General features: G+C 41.1%; 1 protein-coding gene across 1 annotated transcript in view; it reads left to right on the top strand.

Moving 5' to 3' along the window:
• The first annotated feature begins 9867 nt into the window (after positions 1-9867).
• The window catches only part of PIEZO2 (piezo type mechanosensitive ion channel component 2), a 287977-nt gene continuing 270992 nt past the window's right edge, over positions 9868-26852 (top strand). The window contains exon 1 of the mRNA XM_058833220.1: positions 9868-10113. Coding sequence (XP_058689203.1) covers positions 10050-10113 — 64 coding nt within the window. The 5' untranslated portion in view covers positions 9868-10049. The remainder of the gene's footprint in view (positions 10114-26852) is intronic.

The following is a 26852-nucleotide window of genomic DNA, read 5'->3' on the forward strand; positions in this document are numbered from 1 at the left end:
TGAACAACTACACTTCTTTCAGCCTGTCTGCATAGGAGAGGTGCTCCATCCCTCTGATCCTCTTCATGTCCCTCCCCTGGATCCGAAACAAATCCATGCCACTCATGTGCTGGGGACCCTGGAACTGGACACAGCAGTCGAGGTGGGGTCTCACCAGAGCGGAGTACAGGACAGAATCACAGAATCATCTCCCTCAACCCTCTGCCCATGCTACTTTTGAAGCAGCCCAGGAGTGCACTCTGGGCTGTGAATGTACATCATGGGCCATGTCCAGCTTTCCATCCACAAGAATCCCCAAGTCCTTCTCACCAGGGCTACTCTCAATGAGTTCCTCTCCCAGTCTGTGCACATGTTTTGGATTTTCCCCTGCCCAGATGCAGGACCTTGCACTTGGACTTGTTGAACTTAATGAGATTCTTGTAGGCCCGCTTCACAAATTTGGTCCCTCTGGATGTTATTCTGTCCTTCTGGGCAGTTGTGCCAACTGCACCACTTTGCTTGGTGGTATCTGCAAACCTGCTGAGGGTGCACTTAATCCCACTGTATGTGTCACTGATGAATATATTGAGGAACACCTGTCCCAGGACAGAGCCCTGAGGGACACCACTTGTCACCTACCTCCACCTGGACATAGAGCCATTGACCACAACTCTGTCTGTGTCCATCCCTAAGCCAATCTTTTACCACACTAGTTTCTCTTTCCAGCTGAGCTGAGTTGACCCAGGAGAGATAAGGATGCAAAGGGCTTGATTATTCAGCTCAATGTCAGGTATCTCTTGGGCTGCAGACTCATGAATTCATGGCAAAGAATGCTACTGTGCATAGCAGCCAGGTAGTCCTGGCATCCCTTCTGTCCCTGCTGCCCATAAGGGCTTGTAACGGGCAGGTAAACCAGGAATGGGCTCACTACCAGCCCTCCAGTCTTGCTAAGGAGTTAATGGAGGGAGAGATGAGTACCTTCAGAGAAAAATCCAGCACTCTCAAAACAGGAGCTCTGGATTGCCCTCTGGAGGTGCCTGCAGCTCTCTGTTAACTTTATTGGAAGACTGGGCTCCCACGTTGAATGGCGAAAATATCCATGCATGTAAAACATATCACAGACCTAATCTTTACATGTGCCCACTTTGGCTGTCAAACAGGTCACCATGAGAGCAGAAATTTGTGCAGCAGCAGAATCACTTGAGAAAGAGCAGTGGTGGAGATCCTTTAACCTTGCTACTGGTACTATGTGTGTGTGTGAGAGCTAGGAGCCACCTACTCGAGCCTTGTAGGAGTAGAACAGATGCAACAGCTTGTGCTGGTTTTGCCTCTTTTGTGCCACTTGCAGATGGGTGCCTCATGGATCTGTCACACATGAATTACCTGAATTTCAGTACACCTCTCTGTAGAATAAAAAAAAAAAAAAATCAAAACCAAGAAATTTGTTTATGAATCCCACAATGCCAGACGGCTGTATATTGGCATTTGAATCTGATGCTGTGGAGCTCCTTGTGTTTCTTTGGAGATTGACTTGACCCTATTGTGAATAATAAACCTACTCAGAAATTGAATTCACTTGCCATATTAAAATACGCATTTCCTTTTCTTTTCTGGGAAGATTAAAAACTGTGTTCAGTTACTATTGTCTTATTTTCAGACTGATTTTATTAATTTTAAGTGCAGAAATAAAATTAGAAAAGAAAAATATGGAATTAATGGGAAAACATAATAGAACTACCAGGGTAGGTACAGCTCTTCAATACATAGCTAAAAGGATATATTCCCAGAATGAATTCAAAAATTTTTGTTTATATTCTCTCTCTATAATGCAAATGGAAAATTTTATATCTCTGGATAACAACCCAAAAGACTCAGAAGCAGTGAAAGAAACCTCACAAAGTATGTCTGCATCTATAATTCTGTTAGGTGTTTTTGGTTTTGGTGGAGTTTGTTTGTTTATTTGTTTGTTTTAGATTTACTTAATGAAGCAGGTTTGGCAATGCTTATGAGTGATCTGAAATATTTTCCATCTTCACATGCCTGCATATATATCCAAATCTCAGTTTCTACCCCAGACCATAGGAACATGCTCAATCACAGAATCACAGAATCATTTCAGTTGGAAAAGACCTTTGAATCATTGAGTCCAATGACCAACCCAGCACTGCCAAGTCCATTAGCCACGTCCTTAAGTGCCACATCTACACATTATTGAAATACCTTGAGGGATGGTGACTCAATCACTTCCTTGGGCAGCTTGTTCCAGTGCTTTACAACCCTTTCAGTAAAGAAATTTGTCCTAATATGCAATCCAAACTTCCCCTGGCATAACTTGAAGTGGTTCCCTCTCATCTTAGAGAGAAAATGATATTTAAATTATTTGGAGGATTTTTAATTAGTATTTTCTAGTCTCTAATACAATGCTGAATCAAACTGGTATCTGAATGAATAATTATAATTGAGCTTTTTCTGAAAAAAAATATTAATTAGGATTCCATCCTGTGACTCCAGTCATGTGCTCTGTAAGTTTTGTATGCTTTTTCCAGTGGTGTTCTTCCTCTTAAGAATGAAGGTAGTGTTTTCCTAGGACAAACTTGTCCTCTTGTGCCATGAAACAGATGTGTTACAAGCAGCAGTATTACAGGTTTTCTCACACTGGTCAATGTGCTTGTCCTTTGCCAGTTTTGACTCCTTGGCTTAGAGGAGAGTTTCCAGTCCATGCCTGTTGTCCAGGTCACAAATGATGTGTGCAGGGTGTCTGATCCTTGGTGTCAGCATGAAGCTCTCTCCTTACTTCAGCAGTAATTATTTTGAGCTGCTGAATTTTCGCTACTAAAGAAATATCTGTCTGACCGCAGAAACAGTCCCTGTAAATGAATTAACAGGGATTTTTTTTTTTTCTTTAGCTGTCAGGCAGCATGTATGACTTTCCTGTTTCACCTCAAAGTGGACTAAATTTCTAGCATTATTATCTAATTATAGCACTGATCATTGAAATGGAAAATTATTGTTGCTTGGTTTTCCATTGTTGGTTGCTCTGGGGACAGATATCTCTATCCAAACCAGTTAGTTTTAAAAATTATTTTTAAATGTACACTGCTGTATGGAGCAACCCTGCCAGGTAATTCTCTCTTTTGCCTGGAGGCATCCATCAGCTGACTTCCTCTCCTCAACTCCCTCTTTCCTACCCAAGACAGGGATGAAACATACACGTGTGTGTGAATATAAAATAATTTCCTTCCCTTCTCTTCCTCATTTTGTCCATCTCCTCCCAGCCAAGTTTATCTTTAGTTGCTAAGGGCTTCTCTCAAGGAGTTTATCCCAGAGGGACAGGAAAAATGAGAAAAGGGGAGAGGTGAAGGACTATGTGTCTGCTCACCCATCAGGTGACCGAGCTAAGGCATGCCAGCAGTTTTCCTAGCAGAACCTTGCTGGAGCCACTTGCTTCCCTTTCTAACCTGAAACTCCCATCTGCTTCCTTAAATTTCAGATCCTCCTGAGGCTGATCTAAGCCTAAGGTGCGGTAACAACACATAGAGATTTTATAAGGATTTTTCAGTGTCCATTTAAAGGGAAGCAAAAGGACAGGTTGTACTTCTCCAGCCCTTGGAGAAGAGCAGGTGTTGCAACAGTAGGCCCTGCAGAAGGGCAGGGAGGGATGAGGTGGAAGACGTGGGGAAACTGAAAAGAAACATCAGACTAAAAGCATTTCATTGTCTCATTTGAAGGGAGTGCTCCTGCCCATGAATCCCACATGAGTGAAGAAGAGTGTTTTTAGGGCATGTCTGCCCACTTCCCAGCTTTCAAGAATGATGCATTTCAGTCACAGTCAGCCTAAACTGGATCTGAGCTCGGGACCTGCAGGAGTTAGTGGTTTCCTTGATTGCGTAGGCTCAGCTGGAGGAAGGAGCTCTGGCCGAACCACAGGTGTGTGAAGTGATGTCTGCTCTTACACTTGGGTAATAAATCTATTATTTTCCTGCTATACTGCTCCACAGAGAATTCTGGTTTTGGTCCAGCATGCTTTGGGATCTGCTCAGCCTCATTTCTCTTTGCTCTGCACTGATGCCGCCAGCAGAAGTGTAAATTGCGACGGTGCTTCTGTGATGCAAAGGCCCAGCTCTCTGCCAGCTACTAATCATATCCCCACCACAGCTGAGCATCGCTGACAGCCATTTCCAAGGGAGTCCAGATGAATGTTTCATGTTTTAATTCCAGCTAGCTTAGATCTGCTGCATAGCTCTGTGTTTACAACAATCTGGGCAGGATTGTCTTGGAACCACTTAATTTCATCACACACTTTATGATCACGTTGCAATTATCCATAGTCAAACCAATGACCCTGATTACAGATATGACCAGGAATAATTGTGTTTCATGGCATTGTTCCCACTTGTTTAAAAAATTACTTTAAAATATGCTTGAAATATAAATGTATTAAACAGATACTCTAAATAGTTAATTCTTTTTCAGTGATGAGTAAGAGATTTATTACTTGTGGTTTTTTCAGATTGAAAAATACTCTTGACAAGCTCTGCTCTTTCACTAGACAGTTTTAATTATGTGTCATGCCTGTTTGTTATTTGACAGTCTGCTCATGTTTGGACTCTGAACATGCAGGGGAAAATTCATGGTTCCTTGTTTATTGAACAATCCTTTTAGACTTTGCACAATCTTTTCAAAAATTCTTCTAATGTATAATATGATCACATGCAGGCAGGTAAACTGTGCATGCTGAATTTTTTTTTTTTTTTTTTTTTTTTTTTTTTTTTTTTTTTTGATTACTAATGAGATGTGGTGCTTAAAATTCCCTGGCATAATTTGCCTTGGCAATCACGGAAATCTGATAATCTAATCAGAAAAATATTAAAAGTACTAATAATCCTGAACTGTTGAAGCTATCCTATATTTCTCATTCCACCAAGAAAAGAAACTTGCAAGTAAACAAAACAGTGGCTCACCTGCTGAAGCTTACTTGATTTGGAAAGAGGCAAACACAATTTGTGTATAATTGCTAAAATATTCTCCTGATATGAGTAAATTCACAGGTATGTAATGTCACAGCTCTGTGTGAAGATCCCGCTATCTTCCACCTTGTCTAGCCTCTCATTTAATGGATATGGAAGAGCTTTCCTGTGTCACTGATGCAGCCACACAATAATGCCAGAGGAGTTTGGGGATGTGTTTGGTTTCCATCCATTCGGTGAGCAGCTCTGTTTTGTTAGTCCTCTGCACTGACCACTAGAAAATGCCTTTTCCCTCAGCAGTCATGATGAATGTTGCTCCTAATCAGATTAACTTCTGATCTATGTGGAAGTGTTCAGTAGCCAAGAACAGGTTTCCTTTATAACTGCATCAACAGTCAATGACGCTTTGAGACACTATTTGGATCCTGCCAGGTTTGATGTCCTACAAAATGTGATGAAACTAAAACTGCTTGAGTACATGACAGATCTTGTCTTTTGGTTTTACATTATTCTCAAGTAAAGATAATATCATTTGGATGCTTCCTAATTGATCAGATTGCAAAACCCATCAGAACAAGACCAGCAATTTACAAGAGTTTCTATAAACAGGTATTTACTGAACAAGATGAAAGTTCTAGACAGACTCTGAGTTGTGAACACTAACAAAGGCTAGGAGGCCAAATCAATCAGACCTTTGGTAATGCATCTGGTTTTAGAAAGTTTCTGCACACCCTGTGCCCAGTTCTAATGCATCTGAAATGAGTGGTGAAATTGTGGATTAATGAATGGAAGATAATGGAGAAAATTTGGAGACTCCTAAGAAACTTTCCTGCTCTGCTGGGGCAGCTGAACATTTTTAAGGATGCCTACTCAGTATATATTTGAATGGAATGAATTTCCTTATTGTAAGGCAAGTCAATCTCATAATTTAAGAAGACAAAATAGTTACTGACTACTGCTGGTACTGAGGAGTTAAACTTTGAATCAAAAATCAGTTTGAACTATTTTTTTTTTAAACTTTCCTTGAACCAGAACTGAACTTGAATATTATTTTGAAGTTTAACTGAACTTCATGCTGGAAGTGAACAATAACAGCTTCAGTCAGAGCTGAATGTGAACTAAGCTTGAAAACTGAATTGCTTGACTCCTGGTGAGCCACTGCAGGCTGTTCCTCCAGCTGCTGACAGGACTGAGCAGGAGGAGAATAGGTATGAGGAGCAGGATGTTTTCATGTGTTCTTAGGGAGCATGGATCAAGAGACATAACACACTAGTTAATCATCACTGCAAATGTTAAAGCCATTTCCTTCCCCACAGGTCCCCAAAGCAGGACTCTCATATTGTAAGAATAACAAATATAAACCAGCACTGTACAGCAGTGACTGCCCTGAAAAGGCTTCAGTAACTTCTCCTTCCTCTCAGTGGAACTTAATGCCTTGCTGCCTCTTTATATAGAAGAGTTTTATTTCTTCAGCTAGTTTAGCACTCATTTATGGAGCTCGCCAACTGTACAGATTGTGTGATCACATAATATATACATGTATCCATAGTCAAGCCCTTGTTATATTATTCAGAGTTTCCGACTGTTAGAACAAATGCATGAGTTCATGATTCAAACAGCCAAACAAACAAGAAAGCTCAGGCAATTAGAAGCTGTTTTTCTGAATAGCACTGTTTTGGACAGTCAGCTTAATAAAGTCAACTTCAACCACCAATTTGAAATGATTCTATCCTACGTAATGGTAGAATGGTAGAATGGAATCAGTGAATCAATACATTCTGGACTTTATTTCCTCCCAGTAGCTCTCTTTGTCTCTGACTCTATTCACTACCACTGATTTTGACTACTGTATGGAGTGGGGAACAACATTTTTCAAAAAAAACCCCAAGTTATCCTCTTGTCATCAGAGAAGGTGACAAGATGAGGTAGAGCAAATATTTTCATGGCTGAGGTTTGTTATTTTATAAAAGTAAGATCTTCCCACTCTTTATTAAGGCTTCATCAACTTCTCCAGTGCTAAAATGTTTTCACCTAAGGTGGGTGTTACACATCTGGGGGGCTGAGATCCTGGTAGCTGAAAGTAAGGGAAAGAAATGCTGCTAGGTGATGAGATAGCTACATCCACTGCTAGCACATTTACTGGATGCTGAAGGACTCACCCAGTCTGGTAATTTCCTGTGGTTTGCAGAGGGAAAGAGAAAAACTGTGTGGCCCACAGTGTGATTTCAGTAAGTTTATACCCTTAGGTAAACAAGCAAACCTCTTGCCTTATATTCAAATTGCTTTTATGTCACTTGAAAAAAACTGACATTAGCTAAATAAGCTCCTGGTACTATTCCTAATCAATGTTCTCTGTCGGGTACACTTAATCCAACACTTTCCCCATTAATTCAGTTTCTCTTTCTGTATTTAGTTAGCCCTGCACTTTATTGCTTCCATGCTGGCTAAAGTGCCTCTCCAATTTTCAAGTTAATGCATTTATTATTTCTGTCAACAGCTGAGTTACAGAAGGGATATACAATTCTTGGTAAGGCTTCATGTATTTCTTTATTCTTTTTACCACTCTGAGGTGCATGGTTGGACGATGCATGTTTCGTTGTTCTCTCAAAATTCTGCGTATGCAAACAGTTAACTCCCAGCAGTTGAGGGAAGGAGATGTTGTTACTTAAACGAAAGACGTTTTAGCCAAAAGGTGGCACTGCGGCTGCATAGATTTTGCAGCAGATGAACAGTCTGATAAAATGTAAGGAGCCATGCAATATGTTTATTTAAACTCTTCTTTTCATACAGTGTGAAATGTAAGTATTGAAAACTGGCTAATTATTTCCCAAACCCTAGCATAAAACCAATGCTTTCTGAATGAAAGAATTAGGTAACTACTATAAAGATAATAAACACTTCATCCTTGCTTTAGTGAATCTGAAAAACTCAAAACCAAAACAAAAAACAAGAAAACAAAACAAAAGGCCCCAAACCCGATCAATATCTGAAAATGTGTTGCCAAAGTTTGTTTCAACTGTGCATGTATCCTACACACACAGACTACTATTAACTTCTGCTTTGTAGCCTTGAAGGCAAGGAGAGCTTCCTTGTGAACTTAACTTTTTTGAGATGGATCCTGTGGTCTTAAAACAATGCTGGGATTGACTTTACTACAGGCTGATCAGACACGTCAGCAGATTAAGTACTTGCTGATCCTAGTGTTCTGTCACCTACAGATGCCATCACTAGGTGTATTCAGAAAGACTGATGTGCACAGACACGTGTGCCAGAAGATTGTGGATCACACACCAGGCTTGGTTCATGGTCGAGATGCGTGGGTGAGCCACGCTGGGGCTGAGTGTGGGGAAGGAGGGAGCAACCTCCACAGGCTGTGCCCTGACACTGAGCTGAGGCATCACGCTCATCCTGCTGGGACAGGGCTCACTTACAATCTCTGTTAAGACAGATAGAAGTTACATTTTAACTCCATGCACTGTCTGCCAGCTGACTGTACCTCCTCCTAGGAGGACTAGGCTCTGGTGATAGGATTCCTTTTACCAGACCCATTAGGCACATGGAATTACTGTCTGTAGCTGATTCTTCTTAGCTCTCCTGAGCATTTTCATATCTGTATGTCTAGAGCTCTTTACTTCCCAAATATACTTGTATCAGATTCTGTTAGCATTATATTTGAATATCTGAATAATTGCCGTTATCCATAAAACAAAAGTCAGATGTTTGCATGGCTCAATACTTGGCATTTGAACCCACCAAACACATAGTTTTAATTTTTTTCTTTAAAAGACCCTTTGTATTTTCCTGTGAGTCATGTTCATGTTTGCAATCATTTTTCTCTACAAGAAGGATATGAAAATACTTTCTTTTAGAAAGCATGGGAAAGCAAAATATGATTAAGTAATTATAAGAGTAAAAAAACCCCAAAACAAACATTCAAACAAGACTTCAAGAGCAAAACCTACGAGTCTTTACATTTGAAGTAAGACTGGATGAGGTCCTTCACCAGGAGGATGGGCTGAGAAATCATGTCAAGGACCACAGGGTCACTGCTCCTGCTTTCTCTTACCTCACATCTTTCACGGGAATAAAGTTACCTAAAGCACTGCCCCCAGGAAGAGGGTGTTCGATCTAAACTTCCCTCATTTAAGTATGAGGGATTGCAATACATTGCCAAAAATGAAACACATTTTTACTTGCATTGATAACAACGTTAATAACTTTCTATTTTACAGCATCACTATTTCAACCCCTCCTGTGAGGGTCATTCAGTACACGCACAGGGACACACCAGCTGGGCCTTGAAGCGGTCCCTTTAAACCCGCAGCAATTTCTAACCAGCACCGTATTTTAAGGGGTAAAAAGCTTTCCAGAAAAGTCAAATACATTCCAGCCACCGGAGATCTATTTTTTTTCCAGGCGACAATTTTCTTGTGGACCTAAATGTGCTGCTGAAAGGAGAGGGGGAAGGGAGGGGGGAGGAGGAAGGGCGGGAAGCGAACAGATTAGTGAAAACCTTTCCCCAATCAAGAAAAAAAACCCGTTAACTACAAAAATTTAAACGCAAGGAAAAAAAAAAAGTGAAAAGAAAAAAAAATTTGTTAACACCCCTCCCCAAAACCGACACGAAAAGAAACGTTAGGGAAAAGCGGCGAAGTTTTCAGGGCAGAGCGGGAGCGGGCGCGGTGGCAGGCGGGTCCCCGCGGAGGGGCGCGGAGGCAGGGGCGGGGGCGGAGGAGGCGCGGAGGGGCGCGGGGCGGAGCGCGGGGCGATTCCCTGGCGGGGCGCTCCGCGGGTGCCGCCGGCTGGGCCCGCGCCGTCGGGGCGGCCGCTCCGCGCTGCCGGGCGAGCGGGGGAGGGCGGTGGGGGGAGCCCCGAGGGGGCGGGCGTGTGCGTGCCCCGGGCCGGGGGTGCGGCGCGGCGCTGCTTGCATGGGCTGCCGCCGGGATGCGGTGGGAGGCGTGAGGCGGCGCGGCTGAGGCGAGGAGGGGACGGGCGATGCTCGGCCGCCGCGGCGGCTCCGCTCACGGGCGGCCCTAGGAGCGGCGGTGGCGCGCAGAGAGGGACGGCTCTCCGGCCGGCCGGCCGCGACCCCCGCCCGCCGCGATGGCCAGCGAGGTGGTGTGCGGGCTCACCTTCCGGCTGCTCCTGCCCGTGTGCCTGACTGCCGGTACGTCCCTCCCTCCCTTCCTCCGTGGGTCCCCGGGCGGGTGCGCGTCCCGGTGCCGTGGGACCGCCGTCGCTGCCCGCCGGGGCCGGCGGCTTGGGGGATGCTCCGCTTCTTCCTCTTGGCATCTCCCCCGTTGCGCTAGTTCTCCAAGAAACTGTAAACTTCGTAACTCGCCCATGATTTCTGATATGTTTGTTGTTATTAATTTTTGTCGCCGTTGGTGTGCACCCGGGGGTGCGGGGCTCGCACGTGTGGCGGGGCTCCGCTCGCCGCTGCGGCACCGGCGTGCGGGGCTCCGGGGGCTCCGCGGCTTTTGGCTCGGAACAGCTGCCGCTGGTTCCCGAGTCCCGCGCGTCCCCCATCCTCGGGCAAAGCGAGGGAGAGAGGAGGATTTAGGGTTTGCCCTCCAGGCAGGCTGGTTCAGCCGCCGCGTTAGGATTTCGGGGATACTTTGTAAAGGGAAGAGTGAGCGTCTTTCAGGAGGAGTAGTTCTCAAATTTACGGAGGTTTTCAGGAGGTAAATTTTCCTTACTTTGAGAGGGAGAAATTTTAGTTTATTAAAACGCGTTACTTAGCAGGCAGCCATCCAAAGAACTAATTATTTTTGGACGGAAAACTGCGGTGTCCAGCCATTGGTGAATATGTTAATATTAATCCGTGCCCTCCGCACAATTTGAACAAAGTCTGAATAAGTCCAGATTGCCCAGTAGATCGCAGGACGACGAAAGCCTCGGTTGCGGAGGGCAGCTCGGCCGGGGCTGGTTCCCGCTGGGGCGGTGGAGTGCTGCGGGGTGGGAGCTGGGGAAGAGGGGCCGGGAATGGCACAGCAGGGAGAGAAACCCGTGGATGCTCACCCTCCCCATGTCGCGCATCCTCCGCGGGCGGCGGAGCGGTGCCGGCCGTACCTTGCGGGGCTCCCGGGCAGGTCCCGGGCCGCCGCCAGCCCCTTCCCGGCCGCACCGAGCGGACGCCGAAAGCCGGGGCTGCCGGGAGCGACTCGCACTCTCCATGCGGCCTCGCCGTACTTCCAGGACCGGGCTGCCCAGCGGTCCCCGAAACACGCATCCTTCCCGGGGCTTTGGCCTTGACTAACCCTGCGATGGGCCGGCCAGCGCCTCTCTATTTCAGCATCTTTCCCTCCACCCTGCCCGAGAGCTGCCCCACACTCTGCTTCTAGGTGGCCTCCCCTGCCTTCGACTTCTCCGGGAAGGAGGACGCGGATCCCATCCTCAGCCCCGCTGGCGGCATGCGGGACGCAGGGCGCTCCCTGGTGCCTCGCGGTGTGCAGCCCTCCTGCCTTCGCGGCCTGGGAGTGAAAATGCACTTTTCCCCCGTCGCTCTGCCTGAGGCCGGGCGGTGTGTGCTCTTAGCGGGGTTGTATGCGGAATGAGATGGAGGCAGCTTTTCCGACCTTCACCAGAATCTGCACCCTCTTTCTGCTCCTTCCAGAGCCCGTGGCCTCCCCGCAGGTGCCCTGCCCTAGGCTTGGGTGGCCACCGCTGGTGCTGGGAAGGGCACAGTTCCGCTGATCCATGAGAGCAAATGAGGGGCTTTAAAGCTGTCCCTGTGCAACCAGGTGTCTGTGCCTTGGTGGCCAGTGTGCGGGAACGCTGTGCGTGGAGGAGCTGGGTGGGAATGCAAGGGGCAGGCGGTGGGATGCCCTCAAAGGCAAGGGGTGGGGGTGTCAGACAGGTCTTTCAATGCCAGCGTTAGCTATAGAGCTAGCTCCCTGTTTGGAATCAGTCGGGCCCCATATTTTCTTTAAATTCATGAAAGATGACTGAAGTATGAGGATGAATTTACAGGAAAGACATGTGGAGAGAAGAAAGGATTCTAGAAAATGAATGGTATTTAGGTGAATTTTTTAGTATTACTCTGATAATATAATATCTTGCTGGGGTATTAAAATAAGAGGGGTATTGTTCTGTCAGGTGCTCAGTCTGGCTCTTGCCAGACTCTTTATCAAAACAAATTCAGATAAAATGGTTTTGCTGCTCATATTCTCGTTATTTAGTAATGCAGAAGTACTTTCGCATTGCAGTAATACCTCCACAGATGAGAACTGATGTTGTCGCGAATTGCTTGTGCTCATAAATCTTACTCATCTGAGGATTAATCGAAATATAAAACCTGAAAGAGGCACTTCCCGTCTTGAGTATGAAAAAGAAATCCCACTGCGGAACTTTTGGGTTTGGACCTAGCAATCTTGCTCATTTGGATTTGAGAAAGGAATGGTAAATGGACAAACAGCTTTTCTCTTACCTTACTTTACTGTGTCTGTAAATTTTATCTTTTCCCCCTTTACAAGCTCTTTGCAGAGCCCTCACTAGGGTGAAACAGCTCTCCCTGCTTTGCTCTCACACTTACCTTGCATCTGCACCTGAGTTATCCCTGAGCCATCCCTGAGCCAGTGCTCTCTTCCTTTCCAAAGCATCAAGGAAGTGTTTCATGGGCTTCTGGAAAAGGCTTTTTAGAGTGATGGTTTTTTGTATGACTTACGGTGAGATTACATCCGCAGCTGAAAAGCTGGCACAAGGACTCACTGCGAGACTGATGCTCTTGTGTCTCCTGCCCCTGTCTGGGCAGTGAATGTGTCTGGCACTGCCAGAATGGTGGAAATACAGAGTGGTTCTTTTGGTTCAGAATCCATTGTGTGTGATTTTAAAACTCTCAGTTACTACAGTTTCTTATCATGGTATAATTTGCTGTTTTGTTTCTAAGACTAGAAAGTAATGAGGTTGGAGGGCCCTGTCCAGGTGTGTGGAGGGCAATGGCAGCTGTGGCAAACTTGTTAAAAATAACACATCTGCTAAGCTGAAAACAGATTCTTTAAATACTGTTAAAATGGTTAATGCTTTAAGACTTAAAATAGGTACTTTAAATACCTGAAGTTTACAAACTTTTGAAATACATACTAATGCTAGTTTGCATTTATGAGAAAATGTCAGCTTGCTGAGATGAAATACTTTCCAAGCACTGATCAGTATCACGTAACCGAGAAAACACAATTCCTTGAAGAATTTTTAGGATTAGATCTATAACACTGAAGAGTTTAATCTTTTTCAGGTAAGCCTAGATATTTCCATTTAAAGATTGAGAATGATGCTTCTTGAGCATCTGATGAAGACAAGAAATTTAACATTCACAAAATGAAAGGCTTTGGAATTGAAAGCTGATTTTAGGCTTATGCCTTCAAGGTGGATCCTGTCATGTTATTTTCATGATAAAAATCTTATGTTCAGACCAATATGATCCTAGAGTTTAAGTAGTTACTTAGAGTAATGTGAAACTTATTGCAAACAAAGTAGTATGTTCTGTAATAAGACCGAGAGAGTTAGGTACTTTATTGTTTAGTTGTTTTTTTAGTGTGATTACTACAATGTGATTTTTTTTTCTGTACTATGGTAGTACAATGTTGAAAAAACAAATAGCAAAATAGAGGAGAGGGAGCTTTAGGCACTGGTGGAAGAAAGTGGGCTTTTTGTATTTTGTCTTTTAAAGCTTGAGCCTTGGTGTGAACCTGTCTTTTTTTGTTACTCACATGTACTTGAAAAATGCAAGAAGTTTTGTGTTGAAATAAGGCATCAGAGCAATCTTTTGGTAATTGCTTTCTTTGGTTTATGGAGACTTGAACCACAAAGCTGGCTTACTTGATAACAGTTTTTAATTATGCTGCCTCCAATTGTTTTAGTTCACACACAATTCATTAGTTTTCCTTAAGCAAAATATGGTTATTTTCAAATGGGGTGCTGGGGAAAAAATGCTTAAGACATTTTTCCAGAGGATGGCTTTCTCTGGGTTGTGACTGATGCCGTTGGATTGTGTGTTATCAGCAAATGAGCTTCTGTGAGGTGGTTGCCTGGGAGAAGTGCTTCCCAGAAGTTACACTTGCTTTCTGAACTCTTGAATTTTGACCCAGAGGAACTAAGAGTTGTAGAAGCTTCTGGAAAATTTGGGGTTTTCTGAGGGGTTGAGTGCAGTGTTTTGTAAGCAATGGCAGGTAAAAAGAAAATACTTTAGAAATTTTTGGTAACAGAGCTCAGATATTTGGAAATTTTCAGGACTTTCTTGGAGCCAAATACTTAAACTGCTGCTAAATAGCAGGAATTCTTTTTCTTCATTTCATTTATTTTATTTCTCCTTTCAGCAACCAGTACTCATGAGAATGATACTGAATGAATCAGAATTAGCTTCTCTTCAGGATATGAACAATATGTTACAGACAGTATTTCTTAAATCATTACAGTGTTTTCAAAACCACATATATTCACCTACTGGAGGTGCCTTAGTGGGAGTTGGGATTCACCTGCTGGGAATTGCCTTAGAGGTCTGTGTTCTGCCTCGGAAGGAAAAGGTGGATTCCAGGATGCTTGGGTAATCTTTTATCCCCAAATTAGCAAATATTGATAAAAATTTTGAAGGGGAAATACCTGAATTACTACATTACCAGGTACTAAAATGCTTCTTAAATTGCATGTTTGAAGTGTATTTCAGAATCTGATACCTCCCTACGTGTTTTGCTGCTTTGAATTATTGCTACTCACATTTCCTGCAGAGAGAATAAATTGGGCAACTGTAATGCTAAAGCAAGCCTGTGGAGGCAGCGAACCACGCTGTGCTTGGATTATTGTTTATTTTGTCCTTTTCATTGATTTCACAGGAGGTGGCTCTTCAAGAAATGACCATAGAATATGACATTTTGTTGCAGTTTTCAGGTGACTGAATGTTTTTTATGTGCCTGTCTCTGCAGGTGATATCATGGTGATGATATAGCAAGTTGTCATGCAGGACTGTTCAGACTAAGGGCAATTTGTGTTGTGGCATTGCATGTGACAATGTAGACATACATATCAAAAAACTCTGACATATTTTTAAAGTTGAAATAAACTTCTTGTAGATGGGGAAAGTCATACTTACTGTTCTCTAAAATTGGACAGTTACTGAAAAGAAGGCAAAGATCAGACTGGTGGGGTTTTTTGTCATAAAGTTGACGTTGGGGAATATTTATTATGATGAATCAAGTAAATGGTAGGGACCAGCATGATAAAAATTCACATAGGCTTCCCATTACATTCTAAAACTCTGCTGTTGTCCCAGAACACTCATAAAAGTATTAGTCACAGTGACAAAAAGTCTAGGAACCATTAGTGGGTAGCATGCTGAAAAAAAAAAGTTAATTTGAATGTCGGTTTGCACAAGAGATCCTAAACCACCTAAATTGGAAGCTTTCCTTCCTCATTCAGATGATTTAAATTATTTTACCTAGTTTCTTTGATTACAGAAAGTTTTGCCTTGTTCAGTGGGAGCAGGTGAAAGGTGTGGGAGCAGTAACAACACTTTCCACTTACCCTTGTAGGCACAGGGTTAGATGTTCTTGTGCACAAAATGTCATTGCAGTCTCTGTGGCTTCCACCTAGGGTCAATTAAGATCCAGAGGAAAGAGTTTTCAGGAGAGTGGGGAGGCAGCAGTCTACTGCAAGTACAGTGTCCCTCTCTTTTGTGTAACAGTCATCTCGGGGTGATTGCTTCTTCCCTAGTGCTCAGGCTGCAAAACCACTTAAGGACGAATCCCACAAAATAATTGGAATAAAACTTCTCTCCATAAGTTCTTACCTCCTCTACTTATTTATACTAATCATTCTATTAAGTGGTTTGAATCCACTTAATTACTAAACCAGAGCTAAAATCAGAACCTGTAAGTTTGCAAGTGTTAGGGCTTGCCTGGTGGGTAAGTTGTTCTACAGATAGTGTTGAATGTGGGAATAGAAGTCAGTGGGAGACAGCTGACTGGTGTGAGTTACTTGAAGAAAGTAGACAGTTTGCCTGGTGACTGTCAGAACTGGAAAGCATTTAAGTCCTTTATTTGTTGTGCTGGAGTTCATGCAAATCATGTCATGCATGAAATTTTCTGTCTTCTAAATTGCAGGTACAACACTGAGCAGTATTTTGGTTTTTGGTTCTTTCTAATTTCTTTCTAATCAGGGCAGTCAAATCAAAACATGAAATGAGAAACCTGTGTGTATTTGGTGATAACTCATTTTTTGGTAGATGTTTCTGATGGAGATGAGGGAAGAGAATGATTCTATTATTGCACCTCTACATGTGTAGCTATGGTGCTTTTTCATTTCAGGTATTTGCTAAAAATCCAAAAATGCAGGAAACTGAAACAACTGATACACAATAGGCAGGGGTACAGAGTTGAACAGTTTTAACCACTTAAATGCTAAAATAATTTTGTGTTACATCTTTACCAATGTGTTTGTTGGAGTAGCAGAGTTGCAAATGCTGGTAAAAGCTGAACAACTTCAGAATGGCTGCTGTTGCTAAAAGGACTCGTGGAAGGAAGTATCATCCAAAGGGTTGTATCTGAAAGGGACACCAAATTATATCTTCCTTCAGAAGAGTAAAATCTTTTCTCCAAGTGTGTAAAGCTGCTGAATGTTTATGCTCCACATTTTCTTTTCTACATGTCTTTTCGCTTTGAAATGATAGCCATTGTGAAGCTGTGGATATGAGGATAATGTTTCACTTGAGGAAGATCAGTAACTAGTTCGTGTGTTAGACTGTGAAAAAGACTGTTTGATATCCATTATGAAGAATGAGGTTAGTGAGTTCTAATTAGTGAAAAAAACCTGTATAGTCAGTAGATTGAACTAGTCTTCCTAGTATCTTTAGGCAGTTCTAAAGATGCTCTAACTATGATTTGCTAGTAATAAGCTGTATAATTTTTTTTTCCCCTGTGCTGCAGCAGATTGATCAATATTTGTAACTAAATCAATCCAGATTTAGGGTAAAGGTTTTCTGTAGCATTACTTTAGTGGTGATTGCAGATCTTCATTCTGTCATCTTGAAATTTTCAGTCTTTGAAACTTTTCAGTCTCTGAAACTAAGTATGTCAGAAGCTGGTAGTGTGTAGGTAAGTTTTCAGAGAGAATGCAGTTTTTACTGCCAGGAATATGAGCGAGGGAGCCCTCTCATTCTTTTACTGAGAGAAGCTGGTATACTGAGGGTTATTTTGTAGATAAATCAGCTGTTCTGGTGTGTTTGTTAGAAGTATATCCTCTGATGTACTATGTTTGGGATGTGGTTGTATTAATGCACTTCTCTTTTCCTGAGGGTCTTACCTATTTCCTATATTAAGTAGGCAGTTGTAAAACCTGAATGTCCCATTAAGGTCACTGTTCTGCATTTTAATTTCTCTTATATCATTAATTCTGTGCTGCAGTGTTAGGTTTGATAATATCCTGTGGCAATGAATTCCACGGGTGAATTCCACCATGAGTAAAAAGGAGTACTTTTTAATTCATTTTGAGTTTGTTGCCTTAGTAAATAATCCTTTGGATGGGAGAAAGTATGTATAATCACTAAAATCAACAACAGTGTAGTGTTCTATTTACTCTAACACTTTAGAATAACATTTGCAAGCATAAAAGCAACCATTAAGATTAACTGTAGACATTAACAGCTCTGAGTTTCCTATCAATTGTCCAGTTCTGAAGAGAAAGGGATGAGGATTGGATAAATCTGCCTTCCCCAGAAGAAAGGAGTTTCAGAGCAGGGTGCCTTTACAACTTGTATAGACAGCACAGTGTAGCTCTTCTCTGACAGGTAGTCTTTAGTTTGGAAGGTGTTTTATAAAGGAAGTCAAACTTAAAGTGACTATGTGTTTGTGAGTGATGCACTAATTGCTCCCTTTTGGGCAAAATATTCTAAAGCCTGGGACTCCAGACATTACATACTCTGTCTACTGTTTCCAAGCCACTAATTACTTAATACAGCTTGACAGAACCATAAGTTAAAATTGAAGTACCAAGTGGTTTTCAAGAGGGGACCAGTTCTGTCCCTTGATCAGAAGTTGCATAGGTGACTGGAAATGATTTCCTGAATAGTTAAGGGGGTGTGTTCTGGACTCTTATTGTGCTGAAGCATGCCAAACACTATGTGGTAAGAGATGCTAAACAAGAACAAGTGCTGTCTTTTTCCTAGTTGTGCTAATGCCACACAATAAACCGTATGTTTGTTGGGTTTTTCTGGGGTATTTTGTTGTTGTTTTTTTGGGTTAAAAATGTGCTATTAAAAAAAATAACTCCTAGGTAATTTGAGGAACACTAAACTGCTTTTTCTAGCACTCATGTATTCCAGGTTGTCTGTATATGTTAGCTTTAGTTTAGCTTTTTTTAAGTACAGATTGAGGTTGCAAAGGCTCAGAAAGGAAAGATCAATGAAACATACTGGGCAGCCAGCGTAACCTCCCCACTTTCGCAGTTTGATAGTGGGCCTTTATCCAAATTGATAAATCTCCAGCTGTGAAAGGTGATGCTGATTACAGCATTACACATCTCTGATGATGTTGATTTGCTTGTCAAGGATATCTAGCAAACAAGTACAAGTACAACAAACAACAACAAGTACGGTGACACTTTGAATTTCATTTCATTACATTCTCATATATTGGGAAAAGTCTGGAACATGCAAAATGGCTGCATAGAGGCTACATCTGTTTCTGTTGTGCTTTTCTTCCCTGGTTATATTTGTGGCTTTTTACAGCATCTTTTAGAATCACAGTTTCCTGGTCACTGAGAATAGATAAATTCATAAGCCAAAGGAAAGTGAGGGATATTTGTCTCTGCAAATCCTGATGTATGCAGAAAACTTTTATGACCATAAATAAATATTAGATCATGTTGTAATCAATGACAATATTGTTTAAAGCAGTATTCAAAAACATGTTTCAATTCATTGCTCTTTCACTCTGTGCTTAGAATTTTAATAACCTGCCCTATTACATTCCTTAATAACACTGTGTTTTTTTGACACAGTTCCCTACTTAAATACAATTCTACAAAACAAAAACTTAAAAGAAACTACATATTTTAACCGTTCAAGACTTCGTCAGAGACTAGACTTTCTGGTGCATGTATTTTGAAGGGCTCTCCCAGTTGCAAGAATAGAATTGCAATTATTTTCTTTGGTTTTGCATGACTCATTGACACCATCAGTGTTTTCTTTGGGGGCAGTAAATGTGTAATTCTGTATAGAAAGTCATAGAGAAATATTTCTGCCTTTTCTGCATGCTAAATTATAAATTGTTTTCTTCAGGTTGTAGTGCTGTTGGCCAAAGAAATTCTGTTGTGATAACTGTATTATCAACTAGAAAAGCTGCATAGTTGTTTTGATTCTTCTCCTTTCTGCTCCTCCTCCTCCTTCTTTCTTCTCTAGACATTTAATGTGTCAAATAACTGTAATTTGGAGAGTAAAGATCTGTGAAGTATGACCCAAATCTCATTTGTGAGCTAAATGTGGGGCATGTGTATTTGCAGTATACTGCTGTGTAAACAAAACCCACCACTTCCATATCTTATTTTCTCAAAATTGAAAGGAAATCAATAACCAGCTTTTAAAAAAATTGCTTGCAATAAAGTGTCTTTGCTATGTTCTTAAAAACAAAGCATCTGGTAATGATAATCAAATTTATTACTTTCTTCTGTCATTTCAGAGTATAATTGGGCAACACCCCCCAACAAACCAGTTGTGTCTATTGTCACAAATAGACACAAACATTGTCTATTTGTGAAAATATGTTTCAACTGGAATATCTATAGTTCATCATTTTCACTACTCTTCTTATAAACCTGTATATGTACTTTGTTGTCATGTGTTCTCTAACCTTGTAGTGTTTAACTTGTTAGCTATTTGTTTTTATTGAACTGAATGAATGGATTCCATCATGATGCTGTTGGTGTACACAAACATGGCCTGTTTCTTGCAGCTTTTCATTGCCCTCTGCATGCAAAGCTTCACAGTTGCTTGAAGACCTTGACAAATATTTTTCTTGTTAGTCTGCTGAAAGCATAAGAAAACATACTCATTTTATGTGTGCTTAAGAAAATATCCTTGCAGTTTGTTGTACCACAGTGGGCATAGGCATAAATTGCTTAGAGATACAATAACTTTATGTGAAATAAGCCACTGTCAACTTTTGGCAGCCTCAATTAGCCTCTTATGATGCCTACGTTTATATCATAGCATGCAGACAGACTGAGGGGTACAAGACAATCCCACTATGCTGTTTGGAGGATAGAAATCAGGGTTAACCTAGTAATTTAAGTTCACCCCTCCCTTTAGAGAAGTCCATGTTAAAACAGAGAAGAGGCAATACACAAATCTTGTTTCCTACAACTTGGCTGCTGGGTGAGGCATACTGGCAGTAGTAAGGAAACGGCAGAAGGTCTCAAGTGGTCATTATTGTGCCCCAGAGGATGAAGCAGTTGGAGTTCCAGAATTGCAGAAGAAGACTATCAGGTTATTTCCTGCCTGTATTTACTGTTACTGTATTTGGGGGAGTTCCGTTTGTTTCTTCCCCCTGTGGAGTTTTCTGTTTCCTGTTGCTCTTGGAATGGAATCACAGTAAGACTGTTCCAGTGCTACACAATATTGCAAACTGGAAGGAACAAGGAGGTCTCATTACCAGAGTATCCTGCCTGCATAATTAATGCATTAGTTGTTGTTGAAATACTTAGAAATAAGAATATAGAAATTGTTCCAAAAAAGGCAAGAACATAAAGAATGAGCTAGCCAAGTCACTGGAGTGAGTCTCTGTTTTGAGGAGAAAGAATAATGTTCTCCTGTGGGGCAAATAATTCCGTAGTTGTTTGGTTTGGCTTTCTCATGCTTTCTTTTGAAGCAGATGAGGTTTACCACACCTCTGCCTACCCCTGAGCCAGGTTTCTGGGGTGATTACAGCAGGGACATTGGTCAGCCTTTCTGTTTCCCTCCTTACAGCATCCCAGGCTGGGAGGCACCTCTGGAGATCTCCTTTCCAATCTCCAGCTTAATGCAATGCTGAATTTATCTGATTGCTCGGGGCTTTTTTCTACTGGTTGTTGGAAATCTCTGAGAACGGAGGTCTACAGCCTTTTGCAGTGCTTAGTTAATCTCACAGTCATTGCAGTTTCATTTCATTTATTTCCCTTCGTCTCTTATTTCCCCCCAACTTCCATTTTCAGCTGCTGTATCTCAGTAGGCACCTTTGTAAAGAGCCTGGTGCTATCTTTTCTATAACCTCCCCTCAGGTCAGGAGGCTGCTGTGAAGTGACCACAAAACTGCCATGTCTTGGAGCTGAATGAGCCTGGGTCCCTCAGCCTCCACTGCCTTTTCGACCCTCCCCTGGATTTTTTGAAGTTTATCAATATATTTCTTTTCCTGAGAGGCGCCAAAATTGCATGTGGTTTAATGAAAGCTGAAGGAAGGGAGTAATTCCTTCTGTTGTCTATGCTGTACTTGATACAACCCAGGGGCTTACGTTGAATGTCCCAAGGAACACTGCATTGGGAACTTTTTGACCTTATTTGATTGTGACAAACAGAAAGTAGACTTTTACCATTTTTATTGTTCCTTAAAAGAGAAAAAACAAACCGAACAAAAAGCCACCCCAAAAAACAGCCCTGAACTTTCAAACTGTGATCAAAGGCTTGCAAGTAAAAATAAATTGATGTTTGGATATTATAGCTAAACAGTCAGCATTGCTACCCAGGCAGAACTTGTAGGAATTTTTCTTCCTCATTTTTCATTTAAGAACCTAAGCATTAAGTCTTTGCAGTAAATTCTAAACTCTCTCTCCTCTCGTGAAGGTAGATGCCTCAGTATGTTCTTAAAGATGTTCTACTTGTAGCTTTTGAGTTTTGATCCTAAACTGTGTAACAGCAGCTCCTGGAAATCCTGCTGGGACAAGTTGTTTCCTCAGTCTTTGTGTAAACTCACTGGTACCTCAAATCTCGTGAGAGTGCAGATTTCCATTCTTGGTTTTAAAATAAATAAATTAATTACAGCCTGCATCTGCAGAGCATGTTTAATTTGCTGTGTTTGGGTGCATACAAAATGCACCCAAAAGCTCAGAAAAGTTAAACTTGGGTTTCTCATCTGAAAGTGCTGATTATTAATGAATGTTATTCTGTAACATTGGCACCGTCATCAGTCACTGACTTGCAATGAATGGAATGATGAATTAATACAAGACCTACAAAGTTTATTCCCAACTTCAAGAACTGTCCAAAGCTGGCGGTTCTAAGGAGCTAACTAGCCAGTAAATTATTGGCATTATTTTCCCAGCAATCATGTTCACATACTTGAATATTTTTAATTAGTCAGTATTTCTTGTTATTCTGCATATCTTTGACAGCTAATTTGTTTTAAAACCACAGGAAAAAATCAGCTCTGCATGTTTCTTTATTGCATTCTTTTCTCCTACATGACCTCCATCTCATGTAGAACTGACAAATTACTTTTAGCAGTAGTTATTTTACTGTTGGGTTGCAATTTTGAAACAAGTATTTGAAAAACTGGCTTGTGTTTTGGCCATATGAAACACTTTGTGCTGATCATTCAAAGAATCTGTTGTGCTGAGTTCTATAAATCCAGCAGAAGGAATTGTTTTCATTTTTTTGTTCCCTGAAAACTGCAAGATTTATTATTTATTTCTGTGACTGTAGTGTTCAGTTAACTGTGCTGCTTTTAGAGGGTCAGCCCACTGTAAATTGGAAATTCCCTTCCTTAGCCTCTTTCATTCTACAAGAAACATGGGAGGAGTTACAGTTTAACTGTATGAAAAGTTGAACTGTTTGTGGCATGTAGAATTTGATAAAAGGCAAGTTATTGATACCAAGAGTTACATGCAACCACTGTTTTCTTCCCTTGTCCTGCAGGGATGTGCCCTTGGGTGCTGGATGATTAAAACATAAAAAACAATAATTAGTGTACTTGTAGCTGCCCAGATGATTTTTCTGAGGGCTCTTTATGCTGTTGTAGTTGTGGGAAATATACTCAAGCCTTCCTGTAGCTTTTGTGTCCAGTCTTCTTTCAAATTTGCATTTTTCACTGTCTGTATCTGTTGCCCTTTACTTTCTTTGGAAGATTAACACCACCCCCTATGTAGTACTGCATATAAAATATGTACTTTGTCATCTGTTGCTCAGACTGGTGTTTTATTGTGAGATCATCTTCTTTTATAAATATAAGACATTGAAAATGTAAGTTTATATCAGCAGGGTAATATCAAAATAGTGTGTATTTAAAAAAAAAGTTTTAAAGATACTGGTAATTTTAGCTTTAAAGTTTCATAAAGATTGTGTAACCAAAATGTTCACATATTTCTGATATTCTAGCAAGGAGTATGTAAGAAATGAAAAACACCAAAAAACTAAGGAAGATGGGCCTGACTCTCAGAATTGTTAGACTCCATGTAATTTACAGAATTTACTGAAATTTACTGCATCATGCTTGCTTGGAGGTACCCATCGTTTTTGCAAATCAGAGTCAGGAAGTTTCCTGCTTGCATCCTATGTCTGTGCGTAGGGAGTGAGTCAAATGTTCCAAAGGTGGGGAGGATGAGCATGTTACAGAATAGGGTTTTAAAAATTCACATTACTGTTAAAGGCAGCAAGATAAGTCAAGGTAAACATACACTATTTTCTTTTTTCCTTGAGGTAGTGAATATTAAATGGACTCAGGTAATAAATGTATTAGTAAAATTTTTTACAAGAATTGATACAGTTGTATTTTTTGACATGTTGATGTTGACAGCAGGAATTTGTTGCTTAATTGATTTTGAAATCTCACATTTCAGGTCAGCTGATTCTTTTATGCATGCTGAAAATATATATTTTTTAAAATTTTATTCTTTAAGCACCATAATGATTCCCAAGGCAATTGTCCAAGAACAAGTGCTGCCAGGGCCAGAAGGTTATTTGGAAATGCCAGTGTCTGAATTCCATGAATTAGATAACATATAACACACCATCCTCACAAAGCTGAGTAAATCAGAGGAAGATGTAACACCGAATTAGAAAGAAACTGCTGTTGAACTTTGGATAACTAATAATCATCTTGTCATTCTTTTCAATACTGAGGTATGTTTGTATCTAATTAGACTGTGCCTTACACTTAAAATAAGAAATAATCTGATATTCAACCTCAAAGTCAGCAGAAGCCATCTGGTTGGTGTAAGACCACAAATGATGTCAATAAATTGATGATGTCACGGGCACGCACAAACGGTGGAGAAGGAGACATTAAAAAAGTTTGGGCACAAGAGAAGGAGAATGTCTTTCATGAAGTGGTTAATCAAAACTGTAGGTGAAGATACGATCAATGTCATTCACAGAGTTGTTGTCAGCACATTAAACTTGCTCGTTTCATGCTGGTTTTTATCAAAATCCTGGCAAAAACATTGCCTTTCAAAGGCTCCTGCCACAAGCAGTAACAATTTTTTTCTTCTCATGAACATGGGAAAAAGATTCTTTAGTCTGTCAAAGTAGCCTTTGCTGCTAGTGGGTTTTTTTCTTGTTTTGTTTTAATTGCTGCTGTCTGAAAACCAGATTCACGTCCCTCGTGGATGTTGAGCGTTCTGAGAAAAAAACCACAAACAAATTGCCTCCATCATTTAATATTGTCCTTTGCACTTTTCTTGTGAAAAGAAACTATGCAAAGATTGCATATTTCATGGCAGTTCACCCTGGCTCCCTGTCAGTTTTGTGTTATGGTAAAATTAAGCTCATTATATATTTAGATTGCTTCTAAGAGGTCATGACTAATAAGATAGAGGCAGTATGGAGTAGGATAGAATAATTTAGGTTGGAATAGACCTTTATAAGGTCTATAAGGTGGCATTGCCACCACTAAACCATGTACCTGAGCACCACATCTACACGATTTTAAAATACCCCCAGGCATGGTGACTTTAACACTGGACAACCCTTTCACTGAAGAAATGTTTCCCAATATCCAAGCTAAACCTCCTCTTGTGTGACTTGAGACCATTTCCTATTGTCCTGTCACTTGTTACCTGGGAAAAGAGACTGACACCCATATTGCCACCATGTCCTTCGAGGTAGGTGTGGAGACTTGTAAGGTCTCCTCAGTGTCCTTTTCTCCAGGCTGAACAACCCCAGCTCTCTCAGCTGCAACTTGTAAGACCCTTCACCTACCCCACTGCCTTTCTCTGGAAACATTCCAGCACCTCAGTGTCCTTGTAGTGAGGGCCCCAAAACTGAATACAGGATTCAAGGCGTGATCTCACTACTGCCGAGTACAGGGGGACAATCCCTGCCCGGGTCCTGCTGGCCACACTATTTCTGACACAAATGACCTTGTAGTATTTGAATCTTTGTACCTTGCATTGATTTCTTGTGAGTTTTGAGTGGTCAGCATCCCACAGTAATCATCTGTCTTCCTATATTGGAAATAATGTTAGTCAAATATAGAATGGGTAGTGCTACCTGAAATATCTTATAATTTAAAAATAATTATAGCAAAGATGTGGTACGATGATTTCTTTGAGTCAGAATTGCTGAAAGGGGCAATGTTAAACAATTATATCCTAATAATTTAAATGATGAGCCTGTAAGAGAAGTCAGAATCCTTTGCCAGTATTTAATAGGCAGGGGAAAAAGTCAGACTTATCCCCAAATACATTTCTTAGATATACGATGGTGTTCTGTTAACTTGAAAGCAGTTACTTTCAGTGCTCTAAAAAATCTGAAATTTGGGTTATAACCAAAAGAAAAATAATCTGAAAAAACTGTATAAACTGTGAATATGAATCATGGGACAATGGTAACAATTTTATTTCATTAGGTACCTGTGTAAGACACATGGATGAGACTGAACACCATGATCAAAGTTTTTGCTGGCTTCCTAGGGAGTGGAAATGAAAGCATTGAGCCTTCAAAGGGTCTCTGTGAAAGGATGTGCTAGAAAATCCAAAGATCCTGTGAAAGAGCTATGAGATGAAACAAGCTAGTAAAAACCATAAAGAGAATAAAAAAGTTCAGTGGGTGAGATAAGTTTACCATAGTCAAATCCAGAAAGCTGTGCAAATGGTTTGCATGGTTCAGAACATAACCAACACTGCTGAAAACATCTGCTGGGTTGTGGGTCAAAGACAGAATAACAGAAAATAATGGCATCTTTCACCAATGTTCAGTATAATCAGGCATAGTATCTTCCCAGACTTCCAATGTTTGCTGAAAACATACATGTGGCTTAATGTGTGTTTCTTTCTGAAGATCTCTCTTATAGTAACTTTGATTTTATTGAAAATCATTGTAAATTACTTTGTCTGTTAAAAGATTTCAGAAAGGTTTTCGGTTTCTTTGTTGGTTTAAATAGTGCCTGTGCCAACGACACCAGTAAAGCTGCCTAGTTTATTGGCTGGGATGATAGTTCTCTTATAAAGCACAAAATTTTGCAGAGGAAAATCTTGTTTTATTTTCTGTGCTGTAGTAATGGATTATTGCCGATTATGTTGTCTTCATGGCATTACCAAATTCCTTAATGTGTAGTGAAGTAAATCAGCTGACACAAATGTGTGAGTGTAGCTGTATCTAGTTTTACTACATGATCTGATTTCCTTTTGTAATAAATGCTATAAATCTGTAGCAGAGGTATAAATTAATGATTCCTCCATTACTAGAATTGGTAGGTGGAGGAATTTTACCCTGTGTTATCATTCCAGGTGAAAAAGTATGAAAATCATATCCCTGGAACAAGTCTGAGAGACAGTAGAATGTTAAAAATTCAGGCATAGTGGTGGGAACAGATTTCTTTTTTGTATGGCTAGGAGGGTATGTGAACACACAAAGGAGACATTTGAAAGTATATATAAAGTAGCTGGTGGGTGTATTTAAACTCTTCTAGCAAGAGATAAACAGATTTCCCTAGCCCACAGTAAAATACTGCCCGC

The sequence above is a fragment of the Poecile atricapillus genome, chromosome 2 (genome assembly GCF_030490865.1).
Source record: "Poecile atricapillus isolate bPoeAtr1 chromosome 2, bPoeAtr1.hap1, whole genome shotgun sequence".
NCBI lineage: Eukaryota > Metazoa > Chordata > Aves > Passeriformes > Paridae > Poecile > Poecile atricapillus.